At 41.0% G+C, this 27,808-nt stretch overlaps 1 protein-coding gene across 2 annotated transcripts in view; it reads left to right on the forward strand.

The window, feature by feature from the left end:
• Positions 1 to 16,158, forward strand: part of tafa5a (TAFA chemokine like family member 5a) — a 67,350-nt gene extending 51,192 nt beyond the window's left edge. For both annotated transcript variants that reach the window (XM_047034018.1, XM_047034017.1), the window contains exons 3-5: positions 7,086 to 7,213; positions 13,148 to 13,285; positions 15,157 to 16,158. In XM_047034018.1, coding sequence (XP_046889974.1) covers positions 7,086 to 7,213; positions 13,148 to 13,156 — 137 coding nt within the window. In that variant the 3' untranslated portion in view covers positions 13,157 to 13,285; positions 15,157 to 16,158. The remainder of the gene's footprint in view (positions 1 to 7,085; positions 7,214 to 13,147; positions 13,286 to 15,156) is intronic.
• Positions 16,159 to 27,808: the final 11,650 nt, after the last annotated feature.

Here is a 27,808-nt window from a genome sequence, read left to right on the forward strand (position 1 = left end):
CAGTTATGTATTCTTAGATTGTGTTAGCTCCACAGCCTTAGTATTGGCTGAACAGCTGTTTAGTGAACATGCTTGCATTGAGATCAGTGCCCTGATCAAGCATTAAAACAGTACACTGGGGATATTTCATTGACTGTTTATCCCTCAAGGTTACAGGTAATGGTGTATGCACTTTTTTGTGGAGTCACATATTACTGTACTATTGCGTTGACTCCTGCCATCATATCAAATAGTCCTCCAGTCGGGGAAGAGTGTCCTCAGTCTTACTTGAATGTTTTTATTGGGTTTCCATCTTGAATGTTTTCCTTGGGTTTCCATCTACAGCTATTCTGTAGATGCTTTCATTGGATTTATTAGTTTATGTTTAATTATGTTTTATTTATTTATTTAGAAATACTGTGTAATCCTAATTAGTTAGGCCTTTGGTTTTCACCTGTGATTGTATGAATGGTTGATAGAGATTGCCAGGTGCTTCTGATTGCGGTTGTATCCCATGAAAAGATCTAACCAATGAATGATTGGTTGGGGCCTACAACACTTCCTGTGCCCAACTAACAAGAAAGGGGCCTTCTAGATGTGTTCACATTGCTGTTTAGAGAAACACCTCAGCCAGACGGCACACCAGGAATCCCATTGAGAGGAGTGCATTTCGAATCAATAATGCGTGTCTATAAGCAACGATATGCCGTGAAAGCTGGCGCTTTCAAATGTCGCTGGGTGGCTTCTGATAACACCCAATTCGAAGCACCGGCAAAAAGACACGCGGCTGAATTAATGAAAGTGTTATCAGGGGAAGCGTGTGGCGTCCGCACTTAGGGAAGGTGTCCTGGGATGATGGAGGATAGAGACGTAGCATCAGACGTTCCCGGGGAATTAGATTAAGGGGAGATGCCTCTCCACAAGAGACCACAAAGAAAAATGTCCCTTCCGCTGTCGGATTCAATACACCATCCGCCAGGAAGTAACAAGACAAAACAGGCCCTATGCATTGGACCTGTGATTACATCGCGGGAGGAAGACAGTTGGTGGCTGTGGTCCCTGCTTCCCTATCCCACCAGCCATTTTGTTCTTTGACATGTTTCATTATACCTTTGTCTTTTATAATGCGCTCCTCATGCAACCTCTGGCAAAATGTGGAGGCCATGCGGCGACGGCACAAAGGAGTCTTTTGTATATGTGTTCCACTGAAATGCATATATATATATATATATATGTATATTTATTTCCAATTGGCTCATTATGAAGGGAAATAGATACAAAGGCTGGCTTTATTGCGCTCCCCTGCTGAAAGCTTCAGGTACTCTGGGTTCTAGAGACTCCCTGTGCCGGTTCTCTCACCCGATTCTTGATGCGTCTCTCTCCTGCTTGTTTGCGGGCTTTTGGCTGGCAGGTCCAGGTTCAGGCGGAGTACAGGCCTTTGATGTATCGATTTGGAGAAACGTGTCACCAGGAACAGCTGCTTTCCTCTCTCGCAGTCAGCGTCGCAGACGAGTGACAGCCTTTCGAAGGCGCTGAGGTAGCGGCCGCCTCATTAGAGGCGGAAGTCGCCAAGCCGTCGACTTTGTAGCCATGACAGTTAATAGGAGGGCTTGAAGTTATACTGTTTTTGTTTCACTAAAGCCCATTCTCATTTATTTGTTCTCACTAAGACTCCAAAGAGTACAGCAGACGGCTTAAAAGACAGCATAGGAATTTCAAATACTTGTCAAAGTGAGTGGACACACCATTAGCCTGGTCGTTAAGTTTGATGTCTCACACAGTTGTGTCATAGCTTGATTCTAACTATACTGTTGAGTCATTTGAGTTGCGTAAAGTCCCTGTTGAGACGTGGTCTAAAACATTGACTTCTTGGAGTTTATTACTACTCCTAAGGCTGTAGCATTATTCCCAACTGTATTTTTGTACTGGGAGGCTGGGGAGAGAGACGACATGCATCATGGGTAGGAACGACAGCAGCGAGCCCGCGTAGTCAAGCATTTAGCAAGCCCAACACGTGAGTTTGTAACCCTTCCCATGACATCAGCATTGAAGGTAGACAGCAACACCTCACTTGGTGGCCATTCCTCGCGATTACACCCACCAGACAAGTGGAATAATCAAATTAAAAACATGGCCGCTTACAACTAATTAGGTAGAAGGGCTTTCTCCACCCTGATCATGTGTTGCATCATGCTGAATGGGACTTTTCGTTTTCCACAAAAAGCTAAGAGGGAAAGCTAAATGGCTCGCACCAGTGGGTAAATGAATAGAGCATTGAAGAGAACATTGTTAATTGGGCGAGTGACTGGGTACGGAGGCAGAAAAGCACAGATCCACGTCTACAGTGCCACTTTCCAGGCTCCGTCCCTCAGCGATTTGTTTATTGCGTCAACGAGCTTTCGCATTTCGACCCATCATTTGAAAGCATCCGAAAGGACTGTAGACATGATATCCGTGCAAGAGACACACCATCAAAGAGATTCTTTAAACATCAACAATACATGCTACTCGACCATTTTGTTTTTTTTATGAAATGCAATATTGAACAGTCAAGTAATGGCAAACGATTTGACGGGACACTTTAACCTTATCCAATTGGCACTTAAACAACATCCTTTTCCTCAATGTTGCCACATGTGAGCCACACCCTCCACGCCACACAGGGAAAATACTCTGAAGTATTTAAAGAAAGAGAGCACAAGCTCATGAGTTTCCACTGGCGGTCTAAGTTTTGATCCATGTCATTTAAGTGGGAGTCAGGCCAGGGCTGTTTTAAATATGACCTCAATGACCCGGGGTGACGAGAGGCGTCAACATCCTCCTGAGCACCCCAAGCCGTGGTGTGAAATACAGAAGCAGTGAATTAGCCTAAAAGGCTCTTTGAGTTGTCATTACTGCGAAGAGCTTAGCGCTGAATGCTAATGGTTTAGACTGAGACGCCTGAGGCTGTGAATATGTTGCCTGTGTCTTCCAGTGCTGCAGTTCCTCCTACACCAAAGATTTTACACACTGAGAAGAGAGTAACCTATAGTATGTTAGTGTGCTATAAACACAGCAATATTTTTTTTTCAGTGTTGGTCTAGAATAGATTCAAGTTATTATTGCCAGTCTTATTGCCTATTATCTGTAGCACACGTATTTTGAAGAAGAAGAAAAAAACACCCAGGGGTTCCTGCATGTCATTTATCTGTCAAACTACGTAATCTAAGTTTTTAATATACATTTATAATTTATAATGTACATTTGCAGCTTACTGGATATACTACACTGTCCTACTAGGGCCTGAACTGGAATGGGTTATGGTGTGTGCCGTGTGTGTTTGTGTGTGCACGATGCTTTGCGAGTGTATGTGTTTCTGTGTGTGTGTCTTGTGTATTCCCAGGCCTGTCCTTTCATAGATTAGCAGTGTGAAGACCGTCTATTGCCAGACCCCATGGCTTCACAGTGCGTTAAGAGAAATTTATCACCCGGGCTGGCCAGCTGTTGACACCAACGTGATATGCTATTTCGCAGACATACTGCCCCACCAGCGGATGTAATGATGTTATTTCTGTCTTATCTCCGCAAGATGAACTCTTCACATGGCACGCGCGCACACGCATACACACAAACATACCTACGTACACACACACACACAGAGTAAACACAAACACACACACAGTGTGCACCCAGACAAACTTAGAGCTATGACAAACATGCGCGCACACACGCATCTGGAGGTATGTTCGATGCAGGTCACTCCTGCTCCAGCGCTGTTCTGTTTTATCATTATTATTTCACAACATTGATTTTAGTGGATCCCCAACTGCCCTGCTCCATCTGTTTTCATCTGCAGCCGTCACAGCCAATGGCATTATAATGAAATTGAAAACAATGGCGTGGCATGTGGATTACAACGTTATCTCAAGGTTGTGTGTGTGAGAGAAAGAGAGAGAGAAACAGAGAGAGAGAGAGACAGAGAGAGAGAGAGAGAGAGAGAGAGAGAGAGAGAGAGAGAGAGAGAGAGAGAGACAGAAAGAGGAAGAGGTCCTGGGTATGTATTTAACAATGATGGAGACCCCTCGTACCGCTATCTGTCCCCCTTACTTCCTATCTGATAGTAAGGGGAGAGGATTTAATTAAGGACTATTTCTGAGGAGGAGAATGGTGTCCTGGTACACTGCACTGTTCAATAGAGAATTGGATTGATAATTGAGGCTAACAGGCTATCACAATCAAATTGCCAGTTTCCCAAATGCCAAGGGAGAACATATTGCCTTATTACACTGTCCCATAAAGAGTTTCATGTTCTTTATCTTCAACGGGTCTTGCTCTTTATCAAAAGCAGGTCTACTTCTCTCATAATGTCATTTTTGCATACATTCCTTTGCATTCAAATTACAGTTTCTTTTTGTGAACATTATAAAAAGGTTGCTTGTCACTCCTTGTGACAGAACCAGATTTGTTGGCCAAGTATGTGAACACACACAAGGAATTTTTTTATCCACACATTTCAAATGGAAACAATTCTGTGTCTATTAAAGTCTGTTCCATTGGTAATGGTTTTCCTGTAAGAGACAACTTCTAGAAATGATGAAAATACTGTATTTGGTATTCCTTCCTACTGTAGGTAAGAGAGGGCAAGAAACAAATGTATACACACGTTTCCAAATCCTTGTCCTGTTTCTCCTTTCTGTTTCACTCAGATTGTTTCTATTTAGTTTTCTATAACATTATTCAAACCATTATCTTTCTGTGTTTGCTGTTGGACCAACAATGCACTGATGTTTTGTCCATGGTGGTCCCTTTGTTAAAGGATTTTTTTTTATCTCTTTGTTGCAGCGTGAAACTGTAGCAACTTAATTGAGTTTGTACAATTGATGTGAAGGTAATTGAGTGTTCTTCCTTGACATCACATTCACAATGGACACAATAACATTGCCCTTGGCTTTCAGAATGTGCAGCGGTGAGCTCCTTTCTATTTCTCCATACCGCGATGCTGTGAACGTACGTGCTTACCTTGCATAGATATTTCTGTGTTTGTTATTAGCTATTTTCCTCCTCAATTAGAATTTCCCTCTGGACCTAAATGTGCAACTCCAACTCCTCCCCAACTCTCCCTCTCTTTTCTCTCTCTCTCTCTCTCTCTCTCTCTCTCTCTCTCTCTCTCTCTCTCTCTCTCTCTCTCTCTCTCTCTCTCTCTTTCCCTCCCCTCCCTCCTCTTTCTGTCTGTCCCTCTATTTCTCTTTTCATATTCTCTCCTCTTTTCTCTCTTTTTGCTCTCACTCGCCATCTTTCTCACCTCCCCCATATTCCACCCACCCCCCCAGACTCACATACACTTTCTACTTCTCTCTCATTCCCTCTCCTTCTGTCTCTCTAAGGGCCAATTGGGGTGCCACCATATGCAAATTCAAGTGTGTGAATGCCCTATTTCTTTATAAATAGACGTGTGTGTATGATTACGTGTATAAACAGGTCTACTTCAAGGGGAGAGAGCTCTTTGCTGCACCAAAACGTTCAGTCTCATAACACAGATTGCGTTATTAGTCTCTGAGAGTCTTTGTGCCATTTTTTGTTGCTTTTGTTAACTGTCACCCTTGCCGTGTATTGTTTGCAACCCCTTGGCTTGCTAGTTAATAAGTATGGGCTTAAGGGGCCTGTTGATAAGGCCAGAATAAACACTCTTTATCAAGTGGTATTGTTGTGGGAGACTGCCGTCTCCAGTGTTGGGTGGGCGACACACTCCCAAGCAAGCGCACATGCTAACATGGACACACACGCACCCTTTCACTCTGAACGCACCGGGGCACTCCCAACTCATACAAGCGCACACACAAACATACCTTTCACTTCATTTCATCAAAGGGTAAGATTTGATAAGGTCAGGAGTCTTGCCTCTCTCTCTGTCTCTCTCACACACACACACACACACACACACACACAGTCATCTGTGCGTAACCATGGGTTGGTTCCCTCCAGTGGGCTTAGCATTATAAAAAGCTCTGAGCTCATATGGCGGAATATACAGCAGGCTTTGACCGATTTCTAAGCTCTAAAGTGTTCACTGCTGCTTGCCAACCTCAATGATCACAGCCTCTCATGCACAACATGGCTGTCCACGATCTATGCCCTTTTTCAGCTGCTAATCCTGTCAACGCTGTCTCGTGATATCTCGTCACCGATGTGATGTTTTTGGGCTGGTCATTGGTGTGCATATTCAGTAGTACACAAAGTTGTCATAAATCAAATCAAATTTTCAAATCAAATCAAATGTATTTGTATAGCCCTTTTTACACGCAAGCATGTCACAGAGGGCTTCACATACGCCCATAGAACTGCCCCTCAACCAACTTAACCCTCATAATTGGCCATCAGTTTGGGCAGTCCGTCATATGTAGGCTAATTCATAGTGAAGTTCTGACGTCTTTTACGACGTATTTACAGTAGCATTTGTTCAAATGATTTATGACTGTAGATTGGCTTCATGTTGGTTTTAGGATGCATGCAGACTTTAAAGTTGTTTACTTGACAGTACTGAATATTATTTTAGACGTTGCTCCATCGGCAGTTTTTGCCGATGGAGCAACGTTTTGTTTAGGACACTGAGGGTCTCTCAGTCAACAGCTTCTGTTTTGTGCAGTTATCCTTTCAGGACTATGTCCTGCTGTCTCAGGTGCATAACCTTGGTATGAAAATAAGTCGAGGACTTTGCAAGAAGCTAACCTTATGAATGGTTGCATGGCAACAATAAGCTCAGTTACTCTGGAACATCTTCCCACATTTTACACTGCAAACTGTCGTACACTGGATTTTGGGGAAATCACAGTCTTAAGAGTAGTTTGAAGCTTCTCCCAGTATACCCGCAGCTAAGATTGCTGTAAAGCACAATACGTCCAGTGTTACTTCAGGGGGTAGCCTAAAACCTTATCTGATATTTTATACTTTTATATATTACATTTTTGTTTCACTTTTATTTAATTTTTGTTCTTACTACAAAGTTGTGCTGTACTGTAGGTTCCTTTAGAAGGAACGTTGAAATAATACAACCTAACCTTTCCCTTCCCTTCCCCTATCCTCTCTCACTCTCACTCTCTCTCTCTCTCTCTCTCTCTCTTTCTCTCTAGCTCGCATCGTGAGGAGTAGACAGTGGTGTGAGATGATGCCTTGTTTGGAAGATGAGGGCTGTGACCTGTTGGTGAACCAGTCTGGTTGGACCTGCACACAGCCCGGGGGGCGAGTCAAGACCACCACGGTAAGGCAGAGCAGACCGTGTCAGGCCATGCAGTCAGTCATCTGTCATGAAACCGTGAAAAAAGCTGTGAAGCATCATTCATCTTAATCCATTTCCTTCTTTTAGTTAAACGCTCCATTTAAATAATACCCCCCCCCCCCTCCCTCTTATTCTTTTGCCTGCATGTCTGGGGTTTCAACTGAGTAAAACGGTTCACGTGCCCACACAATGTGGTCGTTGTAGTCCCTGCTTTGCATAATGTTATAATTATAGACTTCTCGGGTACATCGCAACATTCCTTTGTTGAGGTCTCTTGAGGCAGTAGGGAAATCAGAGCTTATGTGTCTTGATGAAATAATTGTCAACCATAAACACTTAAAGCCAGTCACTGTCGAGCAGTGCGTTCGATGAAGATCATCTTAACCACTGATTAAAGCTTGTCTTTTCAATAGACCATCTCATAGTGGTAATTTGCATCAAGATCTTGACAGTCATTGCTTGCTAACAAAAAAGTAGTTTTTATACCATACAGAGTTGTCCACATAGGACATATTTAGGTTACCCTCAAGGATAGTTTTTGATCAGAGTTTTTCTTTGAAGTGGATCCTCAAAAGGCACTGATTAAAAAACAAAGACATTTGTCAACAAGTCAGCTCTACCTTCAGTTACAAACATCCCAAAATAAACACTGCTCCAGTGACCAATACAAGTGCAAGCATTGTCGATCTTTCATGATTGAATAACCTCTTGATTAACAAGAATAGAAAATAGCTCCATGTCTATCTGCGTTCGGAGTTACTAAGCATTCCGGTCCTTTGAGAAATCAACACCAACACTCCACTCACTGCAGGAATGTACCTTTTCTCAATTCCGATATTATTTCCACTCAGCCAACAATTCAACAGTTTCCTTTTCTGGAGTGTCGACGAGGCTGACGGGTATAGTCAAGCATACCCCAGTCCTCAGTGCTACGGTTCGCAGGGGCCGAGACAGGAAGCTTGGTGGGCTGTCAGTCAAGCCTCTGAATAATGAAACCTGCCAACCTAGGAATCACTTTGAGCGTCCAGCCATTTTCCTATGCGTATAGAAATACCCCTCAGCTGAAGCGCCCCCTCCCTGCAGCAGTCGCTTCAAATAGGGACTTGTTTTAAAGACGGACAGCAGGCCAGGGAGCTGCTAACCTTATACATTCTTAGTCAAAGAGCCTACCTGGCAGCATGTGAAACCCCTTTGCTGCACGTCCTCCATTTTGTGGTGCACTGTTTTAAGTTTTAGACATCTGGCACTGAAGCACTACTGAAGCTAAATCTTGAAAGGTAGACTCTGCAGTGTGACAAAACTCCTCTGCAGGATATTCATTGATGTGCTCATGTACACCAATGACACAGCGGCCAGTAAGTACAAGGCAATTCTAATGTAAATACCATTTAACCATAAAACAATAAACAGCAGGTCAAAGTGGTTTTTGAAAATGTAAAAACATGCATATTTTTCTTTAGAGAAGGCTTTAGGAGGGATAAATGTTTAGTGACACCAAAACTGCATACGGAGCCCAAAACATAAGCCTTGCTCTGGCTGACTACACAGAAACGCAAAACCTCACAGGTTGATATTGGAATACATTTGACTGCATAATTCAGGTCCCTTTGCCCTGAAGTACAAAGAACACATAGTTGTGTAAGGATTGTGCAAGACTCTGTACCGTCGTGGGAAACATTATTATTCAAAGGTGTTGCCACCCCTCAGAGGTGTGATGAGCTCACATTTAGTAACTTTGTTATCTTGTTTAAAAAAAACAAGTCTAGTGTACGTTTAATTAGAGGTTCATCTTTGAAATAAATAAATGAAACTAAACTAAACATCATGGCCATTCTGATTGTATTTATTCGTATTATTACTTGAGTAACCACAAACCTGCAGCTCATTAAAATGAGTGTTTTAATGTACAGTTGAACTAATATGTAGAAGAGACAGGCACAATAGCATAGCAATGACATTTTTATTCTGATACTGTACATGCTTCTGGCACAGAATGAAGAGGGTCATTAAGTGAAAATTGGAGAATTTACAGTAAATAAAATTATATCAAATACATGATTACAGTAAAGCAAACTAATAGAGATGTTGGTCTTGCTTTCTACGTAGTGTACAACCTATGAAAAGCCAAACATGAGAAGTAGTACTATACCCGTCATAAAAGTTTTACTCTACTTTTATTGGAGCCATAAAAATCCATGTAACAACTGCAGTATATTTTAAAGGCACTCTGACAATGCATAAAGTGCATTTAGGCAGATACTATGTCAATCAAAATATTCTTGATACTGTAAGCTTCACTGAAGCTCAGTGAGTAATGTGTTTTCATATTTCCAAACATTCGCTATAGTGAGCTTTACAAGCTCCCATGCACAAACCACAAATCCCATGAATATTTCCTGTATTTCCATGTTTATCTTGACCTGAGATTTAATGAACATGAGCCTCCTCTCCTTGCAAACACAGATTTGTTGCGTCTTTGTACACCCACTCCTCCCTCTCTCCAGGCTCTCTTCCATCCTATTGAATTTGCCTTGCAGCGCTGCAATCATATACCCTGTCATTCATTTGCTGTGTATAATGTCCAGACAGGGCTCCTTCAAACTAAATTCTTACCCCTCACTGCTCACATATAGGGTTTTGCCCTGGGCAGCCAGTGAAAAAATATGAAATTGCTTCAAGCCTTCTTTTTTTTTCTTCTGGCAAATTAAACAATGGGAGTGGCACTCTGCATGCTGTTACCATTTTAAAAGAAGAGTTGAAGAGTGATTGGTGAGGGGCAGGGGAGGAATAACAAAGCATGGAAGAGAGAGATGGAAGGAGACAGAGAGGTAGACCAATAACAATCATTTTGGGATGCCTGCTGACATTTCTGATTTCAGTTTGATAGACTAACAATGACGGTGGACTTTGCTGCATGTATTGCTGCAATGGTTATCATGCGGCACTATGCCAAATTCTGACGTGTCTGTTGTACACACCGTTGCAGGAGGAGTACAGGGGAACCATATCCCATAACACAGTACGTTTGAAGATGGAAATAATACGAATATATTGTTTTTTTAGACATTGTAAAATGAAGAGGAAACTATCTCCAGACTTTTATATATTTGCCAATTTACTATCTGTGGTATTCACTGAAAATATAGCTCATCTAGTTCTGCTCTCAAAACAAATTTCTTTATTATTTATCAAAAAGTAATTATGTTCTCACACGGGCAAAACATCTCCTCATGTTTTCCAATTAATTCAAGCACAAGCATTTATAAAAAAAAATGACAGATAACAACAAACGTTATATTTATACCCCAAGAATCAACCATTGTAGGTTAATCTTACCAGACACATTCATTCTAGAGTTTCACCACGTTTTGACTGAGAGCAGGAATGCAGTGAAGGATGATAATTACATGACAAAACTCAATGGCTATTACCTCTCTTTCTCTCTGTCCCTGTGTCTCTCTCTATCTCTCCCTCTCTCTCTTGCTCTCTCTCTGCTATGTATGCAATTTCACACTATAAACATGGTATTTCAAATGCAGTCTTAATTTAATAAACATACTATTTGCCTTGTAATGCCTGTTCAATTGGCAAAACTGTTTACATGTGTAAACATCATAGCTACGACCATGCCAGGGTTCCCAGGGGCCTTCAAAATCTTTGAAAGTCTGTGACATCTAGAAAGGTAAAATAAGGTCTGGAAGGTTTTGAAAATGGGACTTGAACCTTGAAAGTACTTGAATTCATTAGATTTACACAGTATTTTATATAGAAGTTATTGCTTTAAGGTTGTTTTACGGTTCCATAAGCTGAAAATCATCAAATGCATGAAGCTCCATTGTCAGTGAATGTGGCTACCTTTTACGTACCATCTGATGGGATGTGATATGAGGCAGTCGCCAGATTACATGCAACAAACCACGACTGCAGTCTTCAAGAAAAAACACTGCATGCGCATGAGTTTCTTGCAGTACAGTATGACATTTGCACATGGAGTCTGACAATAGCGCTAATTACAAGTTGCATTGGTTGTTGTCAGTAAAAAGCCTATCGCTGACAACCATATAGCTGACAACAGGCTATTCTGCCCTTCAGATAGTAACAGTATATAAAAACCCTCAGGCCCACGAGTGATGTGGCAGACTGAATGACTAACATCAGTGGTGGCTAGGGAGGAAAGGGACCGGTTGTAATCAGTCTGATTTGGCAGCAAGCATGGACTCTGGGTAGGTCCACAGCAGAAAGAGCCAAAGAGGTGATCGGTTCATTCAGATGCACTGTCAGGAGCCTAACCATCTCCCGCTCTTTAGCTGACCTTCTCAAACAGAGCACAACGGAGATGGAAATAAGTGTGTGTGCGTGTTTGCTTGATGTTTTTTGGGGGAGTACATGATCAATTGTATCATAAACAATGTAGGCTTGTTTAGTGTGTAGTGTATATTTTTTATATAGAATGCTTTTACAAAATAATGAATTAGCATGTTGCACCCTGTCCTTGTGTTGGCTTATGAGAATGGCTGTGTGTGTTTGGGTCCAGTGAAAGTACCTGTGTTTATTTCTGTCCACTGAGAATGCCTGTGTGTGTGTTTGTTTGTGTCTAGTCAAGTGTCACTTCCGGTTGAGAATGCACGAGTGGACAGCACAGAGATACATGCAGTGTGACAGGAAGGCTGTACTGCTGCACCATCTCTAATTGATCCCATTGGGTGACGAGGCTCAAACTGAACCACTCAAAATGCAGGTTTAACACTATTGCACTGGTGAAGACAGCTGCTTGTCTAATGCCCACAAAAGTCAGTGTACAATAGCCCCCCCCCCCCCCCCCCCCCCCCCCCAACACACACTTCGACAGACACACACTAACATTAACTGGGAGGCCAATGCTGTGTTGTAATGCTTGAGTAAAAACTATAATTTTGACTAATAATAATATTATCAATACTTATACTCGAGGCTTAAGTAGTTAAAAACTGGTTGTTTTCAGACAAGCATATCCCACTCATTGATTAGCATCTGTCCATGGTTTATTCTTTAGCTGTATCTAGTTTGTGTGAAGGATTTGCAAACTGCTACCCCTCACTTCCACAGACTGGAAGGTTGTGGTTTCTTCTCCCTTAGATATATCAGGTAGAAATGAAACCTCAGTGTGTGTGAGCTTACTTCATGTGTCAGACCCCACTCCGAGGACTGCTCAGCTCCATCCCCTGGGACCAGGACTGGTTGACAGTCACGAGGCTCAGATGTACTGACATACATGGGTCTGATCAACACTCTGCTTTGTTTAACACCTCTTTTATACACCATGTATTCTCTAAAACCGTCCCCTTGGCTGTGTTTATCAGTGTGTGTCATCTGACGGGGTTCAGCTGGTAATATTTGACTCCTAACACAGGGCTGGAGCGTTTTGTCTCCTTGGTCTGTTTGATGCAGGTCTTTTGTATTATTTTGTCATTCCATGTGGATATGCTTTGTGTGTTTTTGCTAACTATTTTGTATACTTTCAGCTCCTTCAGCTTCACCCCACACTTCAGCTTCACCATGCTTCAGCCCAGTGATGTTACTATGCTAAGATATTTGTGCAAATACATGTGTTTTACTGTAAACACGTGAAAATATCCTAAAATGTACTTGAAACTTTTCAATCAAAAATCTAAAGTTACTAAGGCGTTTTCAGTGCCTACAATATATATTCTTCTTCAGCTACAGAAAACAACTTCTAAATGAATGCACATTTCTATTTTGTTTCACTGATTAATCCAATTCAAATGTTTGTTTCCACAATACCAAAAGAAAAGAGAGTTGTTTTTCCTCTCCAAAGTGAATTGGATAACTTGTTTGATTGAGTAAGAGCCAAGATGCAATTCTTCCCTCTACACGTGTGTCAGAACCAAATGCAAAATACCTTCCCTGTGATTTCAGGCCCTATGACGGCACATACACAAACAAGACAGAAGTCACTCCCAGCCAGACAGACAGCAAAAGTCAACCACTTTTCAAGGACAGACATGTGAAAAACAACAAACTGCAGACCCTGGCAGGCTAGTGCCACACAGCAAGGTACAAATGAATTCTGTTTCCAACCGCAATGTCATATGCATGATTACTCCTTTGTGATGGCAAATTACATCCTTGTTTTCTCATCCATAATGATGTAACACCATCTGATGAAATGAAAGCGTTCAGAAATGGAAGCTGAATTCAAAATGATCAGCCTTGACACAGTGAAGGGCTTTTTCAATGGGAATGTATGCTTGATACCTGGAAAGTTGAAACATATAATCACACTGGATTCATAGTCAAACATTCCGGAAAGTAAAAATGTAAGGAAAACCTAAAGCTTAAATGTTTTATGTTATCTTCAGAGGCAAATGGACCAACTCTATTACCATCCAGGGTGAATTTTCCCTCCCTGACTGTTCCTTCTCCTATACTGTATTCCTAATACACTTGCACCAGACAGATATGAATAATTCAAGGTAAAACCGCTCCAAAGGTGCTCTTGTTCCAAAGTCTTCACCTGGAAGAAATTACAAAAGCCCCCTTTAAGGGCCAAAAATATTATTTTCTGCCCATGTTCTCTGTTTTCACGCTGATTTGTTTTCCTGCAAACCGAGTGCTGTCCCTTAAGAGCAAAGTCAGGGCAATTGCAATACGAGCTAAGCTGACTTTCAGTCTAGCTACAGTGAAAAAGACAGTAGTATACATGAATACCTAGAAATTATGCTTTTAGATATTTTTGGGGAATCCATTCCCTTCCCCTCAAGACAATACAGGTGTTTCAATGTGATCCAGCATTCTGACAAGAGTTGCTTCCATGTATTTCTTACACTGAACTCCATAAGGGGATTTAGAGAAGACTCATTCCGGCAGTAATTTTGCTTTTCCGTCGACATGTTAGAATCGCCAGAGGGCAGCATGGACCCCACAGTTATGCTGGGTTCATTAAGGGCCGTGACAAATTACAGCCAAGAAGCATTCAGAAAGAGATCACATTCCATTAAAAAGATACGGAGGCGATGGTCACACGCTTTAACCTCAGTAATATCAGGTCATCGTAGGACTTCATACAACCACAGCAGAGACGGTATCCAATTGAATTATGGCTCATTTCAGACACTGCAGTCTGCCTCACGGCATTGCATCTCTCAATTCATTTACATATTCGCATGTCTAATATGACACCTCAACCTGAGCAACAGCTTGCAGTCATTAGAGAAGGTTCGTTAAGGGAAATGCACGTCACACCTTCGTAGAGTAAGGAACATACAACTGGTGTGATCCAATTAGGGAAAAAACTGTAAAATTTGCCAAGAATGAAGGAACCAAGTTCCCACCTACAAGGTTGTGTTCTGTGTTACTATATTTAAGTTGGTAGGAAAAAGGTTTGTGTCAAAACTTCAAAATCTTACATTGCCAGGTCACGTGCAAGGAACAGTTATATATATAAATATGTATATATAACAGATAAAACAGATAAAAGACTATTCTGCTCCAACCTTTCAGTCACCTGACACAGTGTAAGAGCATCACACATAAAACACAGTAGCCTAAAGTGAGGGGCTCGCCATGCCCACCTTAGGACTTACTCCCCCATGAAAAGCTGAGGCTCTCACATCTGCAGTAAAATGGAACCTACAGGGGCTGTTATGGATTTGCCTCCAACTCCATATTCTCAAACCCCCTAATGTCTGTGTTGTATTTCCTATTGATCCCCTCCCTCCTCCCCCTCCCTCCCTCCCTGCCTCCCCTCCTCTCCCTCCCTCTGTCCTTTCTTCTTCTCCTGCCCTCCCCGTCCCCCACTCCTCCCCCCCTCTTCCTGTCCTTCCCCCTCCTCTCCCTCCCCAACTATCATTTCTCCTCCTTTCCCCCCTCCCCCACCCCTTCCCTCTCCTTCATCCTCCTCTTCCTCCTCCCTCTCTTCTCTCCAGGTCTCCTGACGATGGCAGGGGCAGACGCTCCCTTCGGAGTGGTTGGTGTGTGAGCCTCTTCCCATAGCCCCATCGTCCTTCGCTGTGTGGACCATCCGTCATCCAATCATCAGCCATTTGTCTGTTCTTCAAAACTGATGCCAGAAGCGAGGGGGGGGGTGGACGCAACCCTTTTTTGTGCCACGTTGAACCGTTTGTTGATAAGGAGCCTGAACTTCTAACACCTGGAATGTGAGATATTCGTGGAAAGAACACATGGGACTCTGCAATTCTAGGTTCCACTGAACGTAAAATTTTTTCCGTTTTGTTGTTGTTGTTTTTTTTGCTGAATTTGGAAATACCGAATGGGGTCATGAGGGAGAGTCTTGGAACTAACCTAGACCTGGGACCACCTGGGATGATGCGAAAGACAAGGAATGATAAATGCTTTTGGAGTTTATGCTTGACAAACGCTCTATAGTGTTCTTGCAGACCAAAGATAGAAATGGTGACGCTGGCTATATTCTAGAGGAGTTAATGGAGATGGTGAAGAGGGGATAGGGGACTTTTGCAAGTGGACCCAAGTCTTGCATCCCCATGGGCCTCCGATACAGACGCTAATGTACACTTAGGGATGAACAGTAGGACTTGTTGCATTCAATATAAATTGTATACAAACAACAAAAAACAACAAAAAAACTGTCTTAACAAAGACAAACTTTTCGATTAAACTTGAGTCCAAGGATAATGTGTAACTCGTTGACGACGTTTCTGTTGGGACAACTAAACTGTACTTGTTTACTCACTGCTAAATTTTGAACATGCATTTAATCCGAGTTACATTTTCAATCGCTATATTTGGACAATTTGCAGTCAGCATGGCTGGTTATAGTGAAGCAAGCAAATCATTTCTCACCAAGAAAGAAGAGAAGGGAGTGAGGGGAAAGAAAACCTGTTAGGATTTCATATATGTCATATCTGTTCGGAGGAAACAAACATTAAATGTATTTTCAAAAGCCTAAAGTTATATATTTAACAGTTTTATATGTTGTATCTTTGTAGAGAACCTTATTTAACACTGAAGATGTGGTCACTTTGCCAATCATAAACTGTGGGTACACAGTAAGCTATATCCTTAAGCTGCTTGTCTGTCTTGTTCATTTGAACAAAGTCAAGTGGCTCTGCCTTTTGAAGCTAATCGGTTATTTTTACAACATGAAATTATGTATTATTTAACATGAAAATGAAAAGTAAGGTACTATAGACTAATTAAAGTGATCAAAACATAACAAGATCCCTCTCTTGACCTAAACTATACCTCTTTCACACCAGTAGCCAGGGTCTTATGCCGAAAAATTTTATTGAGTGTTACCTGTTTCAGACCCATTCATGCATAACTATGCGACATGAATAGTTGTTGTGTTGTCACAGAAAAAAAAGAAGAGGAAAAAAAAAAACAGTTGATCACATAATTACAGCTGCTGGTTTTTGACGCCACAAAATGTGTGAATTGAGAAAATCTGTTTGCCTTTGTGATTCTGCCATATCTTATGTTCACTTTCGCATTTTGTGGCAACTTCATCTGTGGCAACCATTGAGAAGTTAAATGGCACTCGCTTTCGTCAACAAAAGTCCCAAAAAGGACATTTCGGCATTGTGTGATGGCTGTTAACATGGCATAAACAAGAAACTGAGCCTTACATGGGTTTAATCCATCTTCTGACCCATGTTGCCTACGCATATCACTGAACAGAACTTGAGTTCCCCAGACCAGTGATTCAACCATGTTTCACTATTGTGATTAGGTTGGTGTGAAAGGGGTATGTAATGTTAGGGGAAACTTGATAGGAAACAATTAATAAACTGAATCTGCACTGGGACCCCAATAGTGTTTATGATAATATGCAAATGTGATACCTGGGAATTACATTTTATTTCAAACAATACGTATCCCTATAATCTACCAAAAGAAATGTGCAAGTTGCTTAACAGGTGCAAACATAGTGGAGCTATTATGTCATAGCATCAGAATATTCATTTTTTGAAGTTATCTGTTTTCAGAATGTGCAGATATTTGGATATCTGTAATATGTGTATAAACAGCACATGTAAGAGATACTAAGAACATGACCACTGTCTGTAGTTTCATGATTTTCTCTTGGAATCTTGAAACGTGTTGTTAGATTAAATCTTTGAAACCTCATGCGCTTATCTATAAATCAGTAGCCATGATTTTCTAGGATTATGCTTCTCCTACAGTATATTGATTACACAGGTATGTACTGTAAATGTGTTGTGGATGTAACTGCTTTCACAGTATGAGTGCTATAGGATATCCTAAACCCTGAAAGAAATGCTTCAGTTTGATCACCCAAATATAGCATTCTATACCATCAGGAATAAATTATACTTTTTCTTCAGTTCTCTTTAAAGTCCATAATATGATGATTATGCCACACCAAAGGGAGAGGAAAAAAGGCTCAAAGAATATTTTCCATTTGATATTGTGAATACATTACTTTAAGAGATTGATTTGAAAGACCTACGAATACAGAGCAGTCAGAATGTAGGACTATGGTCTTGGAGGCTGCAGTTCTGTTGAATGATCCTATTTTATTTATTAACTTTAATCTGTCCTAGTTTTCACACTACATCACTATTAACCCATTTTAGCTGAGAGGGAAATTAGGCGTACATATGAACAAAACGAACTATGTTTGCTTTAATGAGAAATGACCGATTGAGATGAAGACATTAGCAAAAGTGTCCAGAGTGGCAGTTTATTAAAAAGAAAATCTACATTTCTAATAATAAACCCCACTGTTAAAGGGGATATACTGTATATGGCACATGTCTGATACAATGCCACACCACAGCCAGGTGTAGGTGTGTTTACGTGTGTGTGTGTGTGTGTGTGTGTCTGTATTTGTTGGAAGGCAGAGCACTGTGAAACAAAACAAAAAATACAGATTTTTTTCTCTCTACACCCTCCAATCTGCCATTTTACCTTTGTTATTTTACTACACACAATGAGTCTCCTGACAAAAAGGCTTAGTAAACCATGAAATACACAATTGAGTTTGTTCAGATAAAGCTTATCTCCATTGCACATTGGTTTCCCTTTTTCAGCATTTTACTCTTAATCTGATGCAGGTAAGTTTGATAAATGCAAATTATTTACAACTGCTTTTTTCTTTGGTGTGTTATATGAATTTCAAATGGCTTCCCTTTGTCTGATGGAGGTCAAAAGCATTACATCTTCAAACTTCAAAGAAGTCTGACAACATCCTTAGATGTGAGAATGGTTTCCAGTTGTTGGAAAGAGTGGACGTTCGTTTTCTTTGTCAAATCCCTGTTCAACTAATGTACTCACTCTTGCATAAATACCGGCTACCAACAATCGATCGGTGAGCTTGTGTTTGCTCGTGAATTTCCTCGGGTCCAGCAAACAGAGAAAGGAGTGTCTCATCTAAGAATTGGTTTACATAACAGGCTCGCTAACAAGGTGCCTGACATATCTAATTCCCCTTGATTGAATTCCAATAATTATCTGGTATCCAGGAGGCAAATGTGTTAGATGTCATGCTTTGACATAATTTACTTTGGGTTCTAAAGAATTATGTGCGGTTTCCTCAAGCTATGTAGTTTTCAGGTAGAGATTTGCCAGGATTTAGTTCATCATCACTGATGTTCTGAGGGGATATCAAGTAGGTCAGGTATAAATGGATTAATATTCATGAAATACGGTGCACATGGACTCTCATCATTAATTTATACCATGGGTAACGACAGTATATCAATAAATATACTGTATAATCAATATGCAAATAAAGCACTGCTCATAAAGTAGGGCTTCAAATCTAGTAAGCCAATGGCTGAAAGCACATCAAGTCATGGTGTGATTCAGGTTCATCAATATGCATGTCTCCATTCAATACAACTAACCTGAAACAGCTTGAGAGATTTATCTTCTATGTTTTGGACCACCGCTATCACAACGACCACATGACCAGCTTCGCGAGCTCGATCTATCCCCTTGTCAGTTTCTCTTCCAACCATACCACTGGGTATGTCTGATAGCCACAGTGCACCGGTTTCTGCAGGAAACTCCAGAGCCAGACAATATCTTGTCCTCTGCTCATCCTCTTCGCCTCATCCTTGACGGACTCGGAGGAGATGTGCCTGTGTCAGCCAAGCGTCAGGGTCCATTTAACATCACTAACAGCCTGCATACATTAGTGCCTCCTATTACACTGCCACCACAGTGCCACTCCACCTCTGTTGTGCCCTGGGACGTACACTGTGTGTGTGTGTGTGTGTGGGTGTTATTCTTCATGACTGCTAATACAGCTTCCCTCTCGTGAACTGTCATGTCCATAAAGGTTCTGTAATTACTATAATTTTTAACTCAAACAACATATAGCTACTGATCATTTGGTAATAATAAAGCAATTATATTTACCCTTATTATATAGTTATTGAAACTTAAATTGTGCCTACATCAAAAGTGGCACATTTGTATGGCTAGGCTGTCCAAGGACACAATCTGAGATGAGCTCAGACAGAAAGGACATTAATATCACACAGTGTGGAAAGTTATTGTAAGAAAATCAGACCTGACCTGTAAAATAATGTTTTTGCCTTGCTTCTTTTCATTAAAATGCATTGCCAGTACTGCCTCGCTCCAGGTCTATGTCTTGAAGGAATGTTGTAACAAAGATCTTGCTGATTGTCTGGGCGCTGGCAAACAAATGAACACCACCTTGTCACCCAGGTTGGGAATGCAAACTGAACTTGGTGAAGGCCGAATAGTCCATTAAAACCAACCAACTTTATTGACTGGATGCCATTAAAATGTTAGCAAAGTGTTGATCTGACAATTGCCCTCTTTTCCCCCTCTGTTAATCTCCACCAGAACGCTTTTAAAATTCCAATGGCATCTGCCCCAGAAAAGAAGCTCTAAAAGTCCATGCATACTAAAGCATGGGTGATGATTCTGCTCCTAAGGATGGCTTCATGGTGGTTTTACATTTGTGTGGTTGTTAGAGCTTCTTTATAGGAGACTGGGGGAGGGGAGTGTGACCAGAGAAGAGAAAGACCATGAATTGTCTAGATTCCTTGCCAAACGTTTTAGTTTTATCTTTGAACAAATTGAGGCACACAGTGGATCAGTTCAAACAGCCCTGAAGTTCAATTTTTCCTCTTCCTCTGTCCCTCACAGGACCTCAGATTTGGGAGGACAGGAGAGGTACAGTATTGAAACATGGCTAGCTCTCATAGGCCTACATACAGCATTGCTAAGGTAAAGGAAAGAAGATAACTTCAGGAATAATACTGTAAAATGAAAAGAAAGCTGGCAAACAGTCAGACTTTCAAATCGTTTTTATGGTCAAAGTCACACCTCCATTATAAAATGTACCATGTACTACTGACCCTGAACAAAAGTTAATTCATAGTGTCTCACTGTTATCTAAAAATACCAATACGGACCACTGGTGCACCAGGCATGGAATACGGATGATGTGTGTGACATCCTGCCTAGGTACGATGACTATTGAGTGTGTGTGAATATTTGAAGTTTTGCCATTGCTAACTGTGATGAAATTGACAATCTCTTCACACCTCTCTGGTTCCTGTCAATGCGGCAAACACAAAGCCAAAACCATAATGAGGAATATGGACAGAAAAAAAGGGTTGTTGAAGACCTCCCACCAGTTCCTAATCAGGCCCTGATGTGTTTGGTTTAGCCCTTTTGCATCTTGATGAAGCCAGGCAGCTGGAGGCACGGCCTGCTCATCTGAAGCCTAAATTAGAAAAATCACCACCTTTGCCAGTTCCTTTAAAACCCCATTTCCATCCTGTCAACTCTTATTAAGGACACCGAGAGGTGACAATAGATAGAAATGCATGAAAGAGAAAGCCCGGCCCCGTCCTATCACGGTAATTCTGACCGCTACTTACCAAACTGCCAGCTCATTTTCTGGTGCAAAGTAGTTTTCTCTTTCTTCCTCCCCTGTGCCCAGAACACTAGACGTTAGCAGCAATTGCCTAAAATCCTCCCTTTTGCAGTTTCCATACAATTATGAGCACCAGTCACAGTATCACTGAAGGATTACGAGTTATAAATGCTGATCCATGAATAAATTAGCTGCTTTTTATGCATAAGCAGGAAAAGAGTAGAAAATAATCAGGCAAGGAGAAAGTGTGGTTTGCTCACTACCTAACCAAGGCTACTTTTAAAATTATGATTTTGGCTGTCTTAGAAAAAAACATGACTTAAAAAGAAAAAAAGGTTTTTATTATAATTTGCTGAATTGTACTGCATCTAAATTTACTCTAATTGAGTGTGTATAACCCCCGCCCACAATAGCACTTACTGTATGTAAGCTTGAAATTCCACCGAATGGTCTATATGAGGTGCTTATGGTTGCCTTGGGTTGTGAATAACTTTTTTTTTATGGGTGTGCAAGATGATCAACTTTATGGTTTATTTATGGTGGCAATTAATGAGTCGCCATCAAGTTCATTAGTTCAGTAGTCCACTGTGCAGAACATGTTCTAAAAAGGTGTGAGATAGGTGATCTGCAATTCAAATTAATACAATTAGAAGACGCTCAAATACATAACAATGATTGGGTCTTGTTGTCACATCTGTGAAGTGTCACACTAAATTGCTTGGGTCTCAGCTGCCCCCACGAGTGATAAATTCCCTTTAATAGTTGAAGGGAGAGATGAACAAATCTTTTTATGGTGCAAATTTATAATTGCAGGGCATTTGGAAAAGATACACACCTTTGTTGGTAATTGCATGTGGGCAATTATGTATTAGCATGATAAAAAAGAAGAAAAAACAACAACTCCACACACCTGAAAACCATTACGTTTGCACCTGAAATGAACAAAAGGGCACGCAGTGAAACTAAAGGTCAAGGGAGAGATTGAAGAGATGTCACTCTGCTTGCTTACTTTAGTCATATAAACAATACATTTCGACAATCAAAACTAACTGATGATTTCCAATATGTAAAGCCTCTGCCTACAGTATGTTGGTTAAACTTAAAGGAGGGCAACTATGATATGACGTTAGATCTATCATACGCCTGTTTAATGCCTTTGTCTACTCGCCCGTATTTGGTAACAATATCTCAATGTGCATGTCCCCAAATCTAGTAACCAATTTTTTTCGGGTTGTCATAGCATCCTTCAATATAGCATGCTTGCGTATGGTAGACAATTGAATAAAAGTTTTAATCCCCACTTTGCCCGTGAAAGGTCCTGCACTAGTGTGCACAGCAGTAAGCGTTCTCTGTGCCACATTGAGAGCTAAATGGTGTTTGAAATGTTTTAATCTACTCCTGTCTCTTCATTAGCTGGATAATACTGCACAGGGGGAGCTATCTACCGGTCTCTGATGCTCACACCACTCCTGAGGGGATAGTTATATTGGTCACTGCATTTAACTGGAGAATTAAAACCATTCATTCTTCCATAGCCCTCTTTTTAATGGCCTGATAAGACAACGTCAAACCTAAGACAACGTCTAAACATAATGGCTTGTATTACAGCTAGAACATAAAGTTAAAAGATGCTTGCAAGAGGTACAACACAGTCCCTTTCATTAGGATTCTAAAATTGCTTCTGTTTTTATTATTGTTTGGCAAGCAATCTTGATTAGAAAATGTCTTTCTTCTTGTTTTATCAATATCCTAGTCAATTTCACTACCGGTGTATTGCATAAAAAATGCTTGGCATTTCCATAATTTAGCAGAACAAAACTTCTCAATTTAAAATATTCCACATACTATATTCGAACAGCATTGAAGTACTTAAGGGGGTCCCCCATGCATAAGACAACCTTTCAGTTAAGCAATTCACAGCAAATTATAGGCTTTTGGCAGTCATTTCTCTCTAAATGTCAAATTTGAAAGGAGGAATTTGTTTCAAACGATTTAATTGTGTCATGTAGAGCTAAATTTTCCTTTCTGCAATGGATAACACCACAGGAGGTCGAAATTAGTCTTTCTTCTTAACAACTAAAATAATTGGATCAGCACTGAAAACCATGTTATACCATTTTTATATTTTGAGAGTCTTTAATTTATAAAACACAAATGTTTCCTGTCTGGTGATTACATAAATTAATGGAACTGGTGAATTGTCATATTGATACACACTTTGGATAGACCTAAATCCTTCATGAACAAAGAGGGGAGTACTCTACAGAGATACCCAGACTTGGATCCTATACTGGCACAAGGGAGACAACCAGACAGCCTCTGTGTCTGTCTGTCTGTCTGCTAATGCCAGGGGTATTGTATTGGGACTGTGAGTTGAATCCTAACTTGCGCTTCGAGTAGATGTTCTGACCCAGCCATAAATCATCTTCAGGCTGTGCCCCCCGCCCTCTGTGGAATGGTACAGCCCATCCAACCCCCTCCTAAAGAAACCGCCCACTGAGACCTCCGCCATCCCAGCACCTGTCCACATCCTCTCAGGGGCCCTGTCCACTACACGACCCCCAACTTCACAGAAAGTCGCTGTCCTTCAGGGACAGCAGGACCCTCTCATTCTGTTCTCCTCTTCCCCCTCGTTGGCACTTTAAGGTCAGCACATGGGACTTCCACTCAGTGACATTAACTTACTGCAGCATTTGCATTAACCATGCTCTGGAAGCCGATGCAACTCGTTCGTCCCCAAACATCCCTGTCTTTTAGAGAAGTACAGAAGGGAACTGTTCCCTCTGTCCTCACCATAGACCTGACTACCATTCACCGGCTTTCCCTGTTACATTCACATTTACAGAATGCATCACCACATGAGCTCAGAGCAGTGCAGTTTGATAGAATGGTTTCGCTGTCGCAACGCACATTGTGTTTCATCTCCTGAGTCTTGGAGATTTGTTTCCTGTTTCCAGTGTTTCTCAGTTGTCCCTTGGTGCTTCCTGTCTACCTTTTCAAAAAAATCTCCTTCTGTCGGAATAAATGCAAAGGAATACCGTAGGAGAGAGGAATGTACTGTAGCACTTTATAAAAGGCCAAGGACACACTAACATAAATCCACAGTCCCACTACTGGACCAAGAGCAGATGGTCCTGAAAACTCTTAAGTTGCAGCACATTTATTCTGTAGCTAACAAAACTCCCTCTGGTTTGGTTTGTGTGTAGTCTCTGTACTGCAGACTCGACGGCTCCCAGCTGGCTTACTGCTTCAGGTGAGGCAAGGTTAACCACGTTTAGAAAGAAGCTTACATGGAGCTCTATGGGAAGCTTGTTTGTCTTCTGACCAGCAACACCCACGAAACGACACACTCGACTCAAGGAACTTACCTCCACCACCTGTCTCCCACCATGTCTAGGAAATGCGCGCATCAATGTTTATACTCCCACATTAGCTAGGTCTGAAGGAAAGTGGTGAACAAAGTTTTCAAATATGCTTGATTTATTATGTATATTCACCTCAAAAGGCGGACATGTACATAGATCTTTGGTGATGTCTGTTGGCCATCTCTGTCAAATGGTAGATAGAATTTTTGATAGTTATTTTAGCATTATGCTATGTTAGCATTACTTTTTATGTGAAATATATTATTACATATATATATATATATATACATATACACACACACTGTAGAACACTGTACTGTATAAAAAAATTGGAAACATGCCTGCACTTAACATGCCACACTTCTGCATTAATTGTGATGAAATGATATGATACAATATGTAAATGTATTATGTATACAACCCTGTTCACCCACACGCTGCACCTGGGGCATCAAGACTAGGGTGTTATGTAAGTAGCTTGTCAAACAACTACTTTGTGATTTCAACATAATCTGGGCATATGGTCAGCCTGTCATCTTGTGCAACTTATTGAATAAGTTGGTGCATCCCCAATTTAGTGTCCCGAGGGACCATACAGCATCTGCTGGTTTACCAGTCATGCTTTTAATCATTGACAGACTTGCAAGCAGGAATCCAGGTGAGTCTCATCACAGTCTCTGTTCAATTACTTGAATTGGTGAATTCAATAACAAGGAAAAATAGAAACAGGTTCATTGATTTCCCAGGCCATGAACTAAATACGACATTGTTCAAATAACATGATTTATAGCTTACATATGAATACATCTGTATGCCTTATATTATTGTTGAAGGCTATTTTTTGTTGTACTTGTGTTTTTGTTTCAGTAAATATAAAAAGTTTATATTTTAAATATTGAAGAATGTAGTGTGTTATGGTTGTGTTACGGTTGAAAGAAGCGGTCCTCTGTCATTTTTTCTGCTGAGTGTGTGAGTCTTAAAATTTGGATTAGGAAATCTGGCTGGATAAAAGTGTCTAAATGTAAAATAGTGTTTCAGTAAAAAAAAAAAGTTACGATTAGGAAGTAGCATTTGAAGGCCACACTGCATGAGCTTTGACAGAGTGCAGACAGACAAGTATTATATCCCAGCTATGATGATCAGCTATTATGATCCATGTAACTACATCGTTAACCAGAGAAGACCTGCTATAGCATTATAAAATGCAAGTAAATGAAAATTGATTGAAAAAAAAGCACAAGGGCCATAACTTTGATCTGCATAATTGAAGTGGGCCACAAAAGAACATTAGCTTGGATAATGATACTCATAAGAAAGATTTTACGTTTTTACAACGAAGAATGTAACATCTCATGTCACATCTAAAGAAAGCAACAGCGGTGCTAATGACATTATCCAAACGAACCAAAAACAATATCATTTATTTACAATCTACATGAAGCAAATGCATAATGTCATGTGACGTAATGAAACACTGGGATAGAATATGAAAAGAAACAAGACAAAGGACAAACAAACAGCATGTGTAGATGTATTATTCAACATCCTATAAAATATTTACATAAAGAAACTGTAACCTGCTTTATCAGTTATGTGTAAAGTATTACAGAATTTCAGACTTTAAAAAGGAATATATATATACAGTATATATATACATGGGATACTGGGAAGAGGCCCCGGGGAAGACCCAGGACACGCTGGAGGGACTATGTCTCTCGGCTGGCCTGGGAACGCCTCGGGGGTCCCCCAGGAAGAGCTGGTGGAAGTGGCCGGGGAGAGGGAAGTCTGGGTCTCCCTGCTTAGGTTGCTGCCCCCGCGACCCGACCCGTGGATATATATATATAAGAAATATATCATTTTGTGAACTGTAGTGTGTGGCCAAGGTATCACTGCTGTCAACCAAGATAGATCTCACTAATTGACATGGTAATATTTATAATAATTTGAATACTGAGAAAGGCTTATTTTGTTTAACACAGATGATCTTTTTCCTCTTATTTGCTAAATGGATCCTGTGTCATCAGCTCTCATTCATTAACTGGATGGAATTGCAATCATTCAATTACGGATACTGACCAACCATCTTCACTGTCTGTGTAAAGACCGCTCCCAATAAGCTTGCACTGGAATGGACAGATACGGATCAACAGAAGACACTGGCATGGTCATTTGGTCAAAAACGACAACAAAGGTCTGGTGTCCTCTGAGGATTGCACAGCAATAATAGTGAAGGTTTGAAACTAATACTGTGCTTCTTTTACAGGGTTCCCCTCCCTTGGGGAAAACCAAGGCTATGTGACAAACTGTTCCTGTTAACTCAATTCACACCACAGCTAGCACTAGCCGTGCTAAACAACTAGCACCATGGCAGGCCATCAGACCTCCCTGAAAGGAAGTCTTGAGGTGTTGCTGCTCTGTCACTTCAGAAGGGAATTATTTTAACCCATGGCATGCGGTAATCCCATTCAACATCTTACTCTGCCGAATAAGCATAATAATAATAATTTCATATTTAAATGTTTGTTTTCAAGATTAGTGGTCACCAGTGGTTGAAGCAATGGTGGACTCGCAGGGCTGCCTGAAATGATATACTTCATTTGTTACCCAGAGATCAAGAATGATCTTGATTTTCCTGACAGGCAACAAATGGTCTGGATCATGATTATCAGATGTGCACTGACAGCCCAGAGGACAGTGAACGTGGGCTTGTGGTCGGGCAGGGGATGGGGCTGGGGGGCAGTAGGGAAGTGCGGTTGGGGATGGGGTGGGGGGGGGATGGGTTGCTAGACACTGCGGCTCCACCAATTGAATCATCCTTGACCTTGCGAAGGGCCGAGACGTCCAGGAATAGAACGGGTTTCGATCCACGTCTTTACATGACAATTGACATTTAATACATCTTCTTGCCACAAACGTGCCCATGATGTGGACAAGACATATCTGTCATATTCGACCGGCAGTTTGCCATCGATGCATTTCAAATAAGATGGATAAAGAGTCTTTACACAACAAGAGAGCAGGCTTAGTCATCGTGTTGCTTTATTGAGTTTTGGATAAAGTAAGTTAGCATGGATTAAAGACTGATACTTGTCTTATTGACTACTGGAAAACATTTTCTTAATTCCCTCAATGTCAAAATTTGTTTTGATGCGACTCATAGAATTGCGGTCACAGCAATGTTTCAACAGTATTGACAAATTAGCATTTTTTTCTCCTCTGTGCAAGGCTCATGCCAGTTATTATACAATGTAAGTGAATAAGAGTAGAATCCCCCCTAAGGTGATCTGGGCAAAGATAACAGGAGGGTCTCTTTAGGAGAAGCCAGGCGAAAGCAAAAGCTAGCCTAGATTT

This window comes from Hypomesus transpacificus, chromosome 14 (genome assembly GCF_021917145.1).
Source record: "Hypomesus transpacificus isolate Combined female chromosome 14, fHypTra1, whole genome shotgun sequence".
Classification (NCBI taxonomy): domain Eukaryota; kingdom Metazoa; phylum Chordata; class Actinopteri; order Osmeriformes; family Osmeridae; genus Hypomesus; species Hypomesus transpacificus.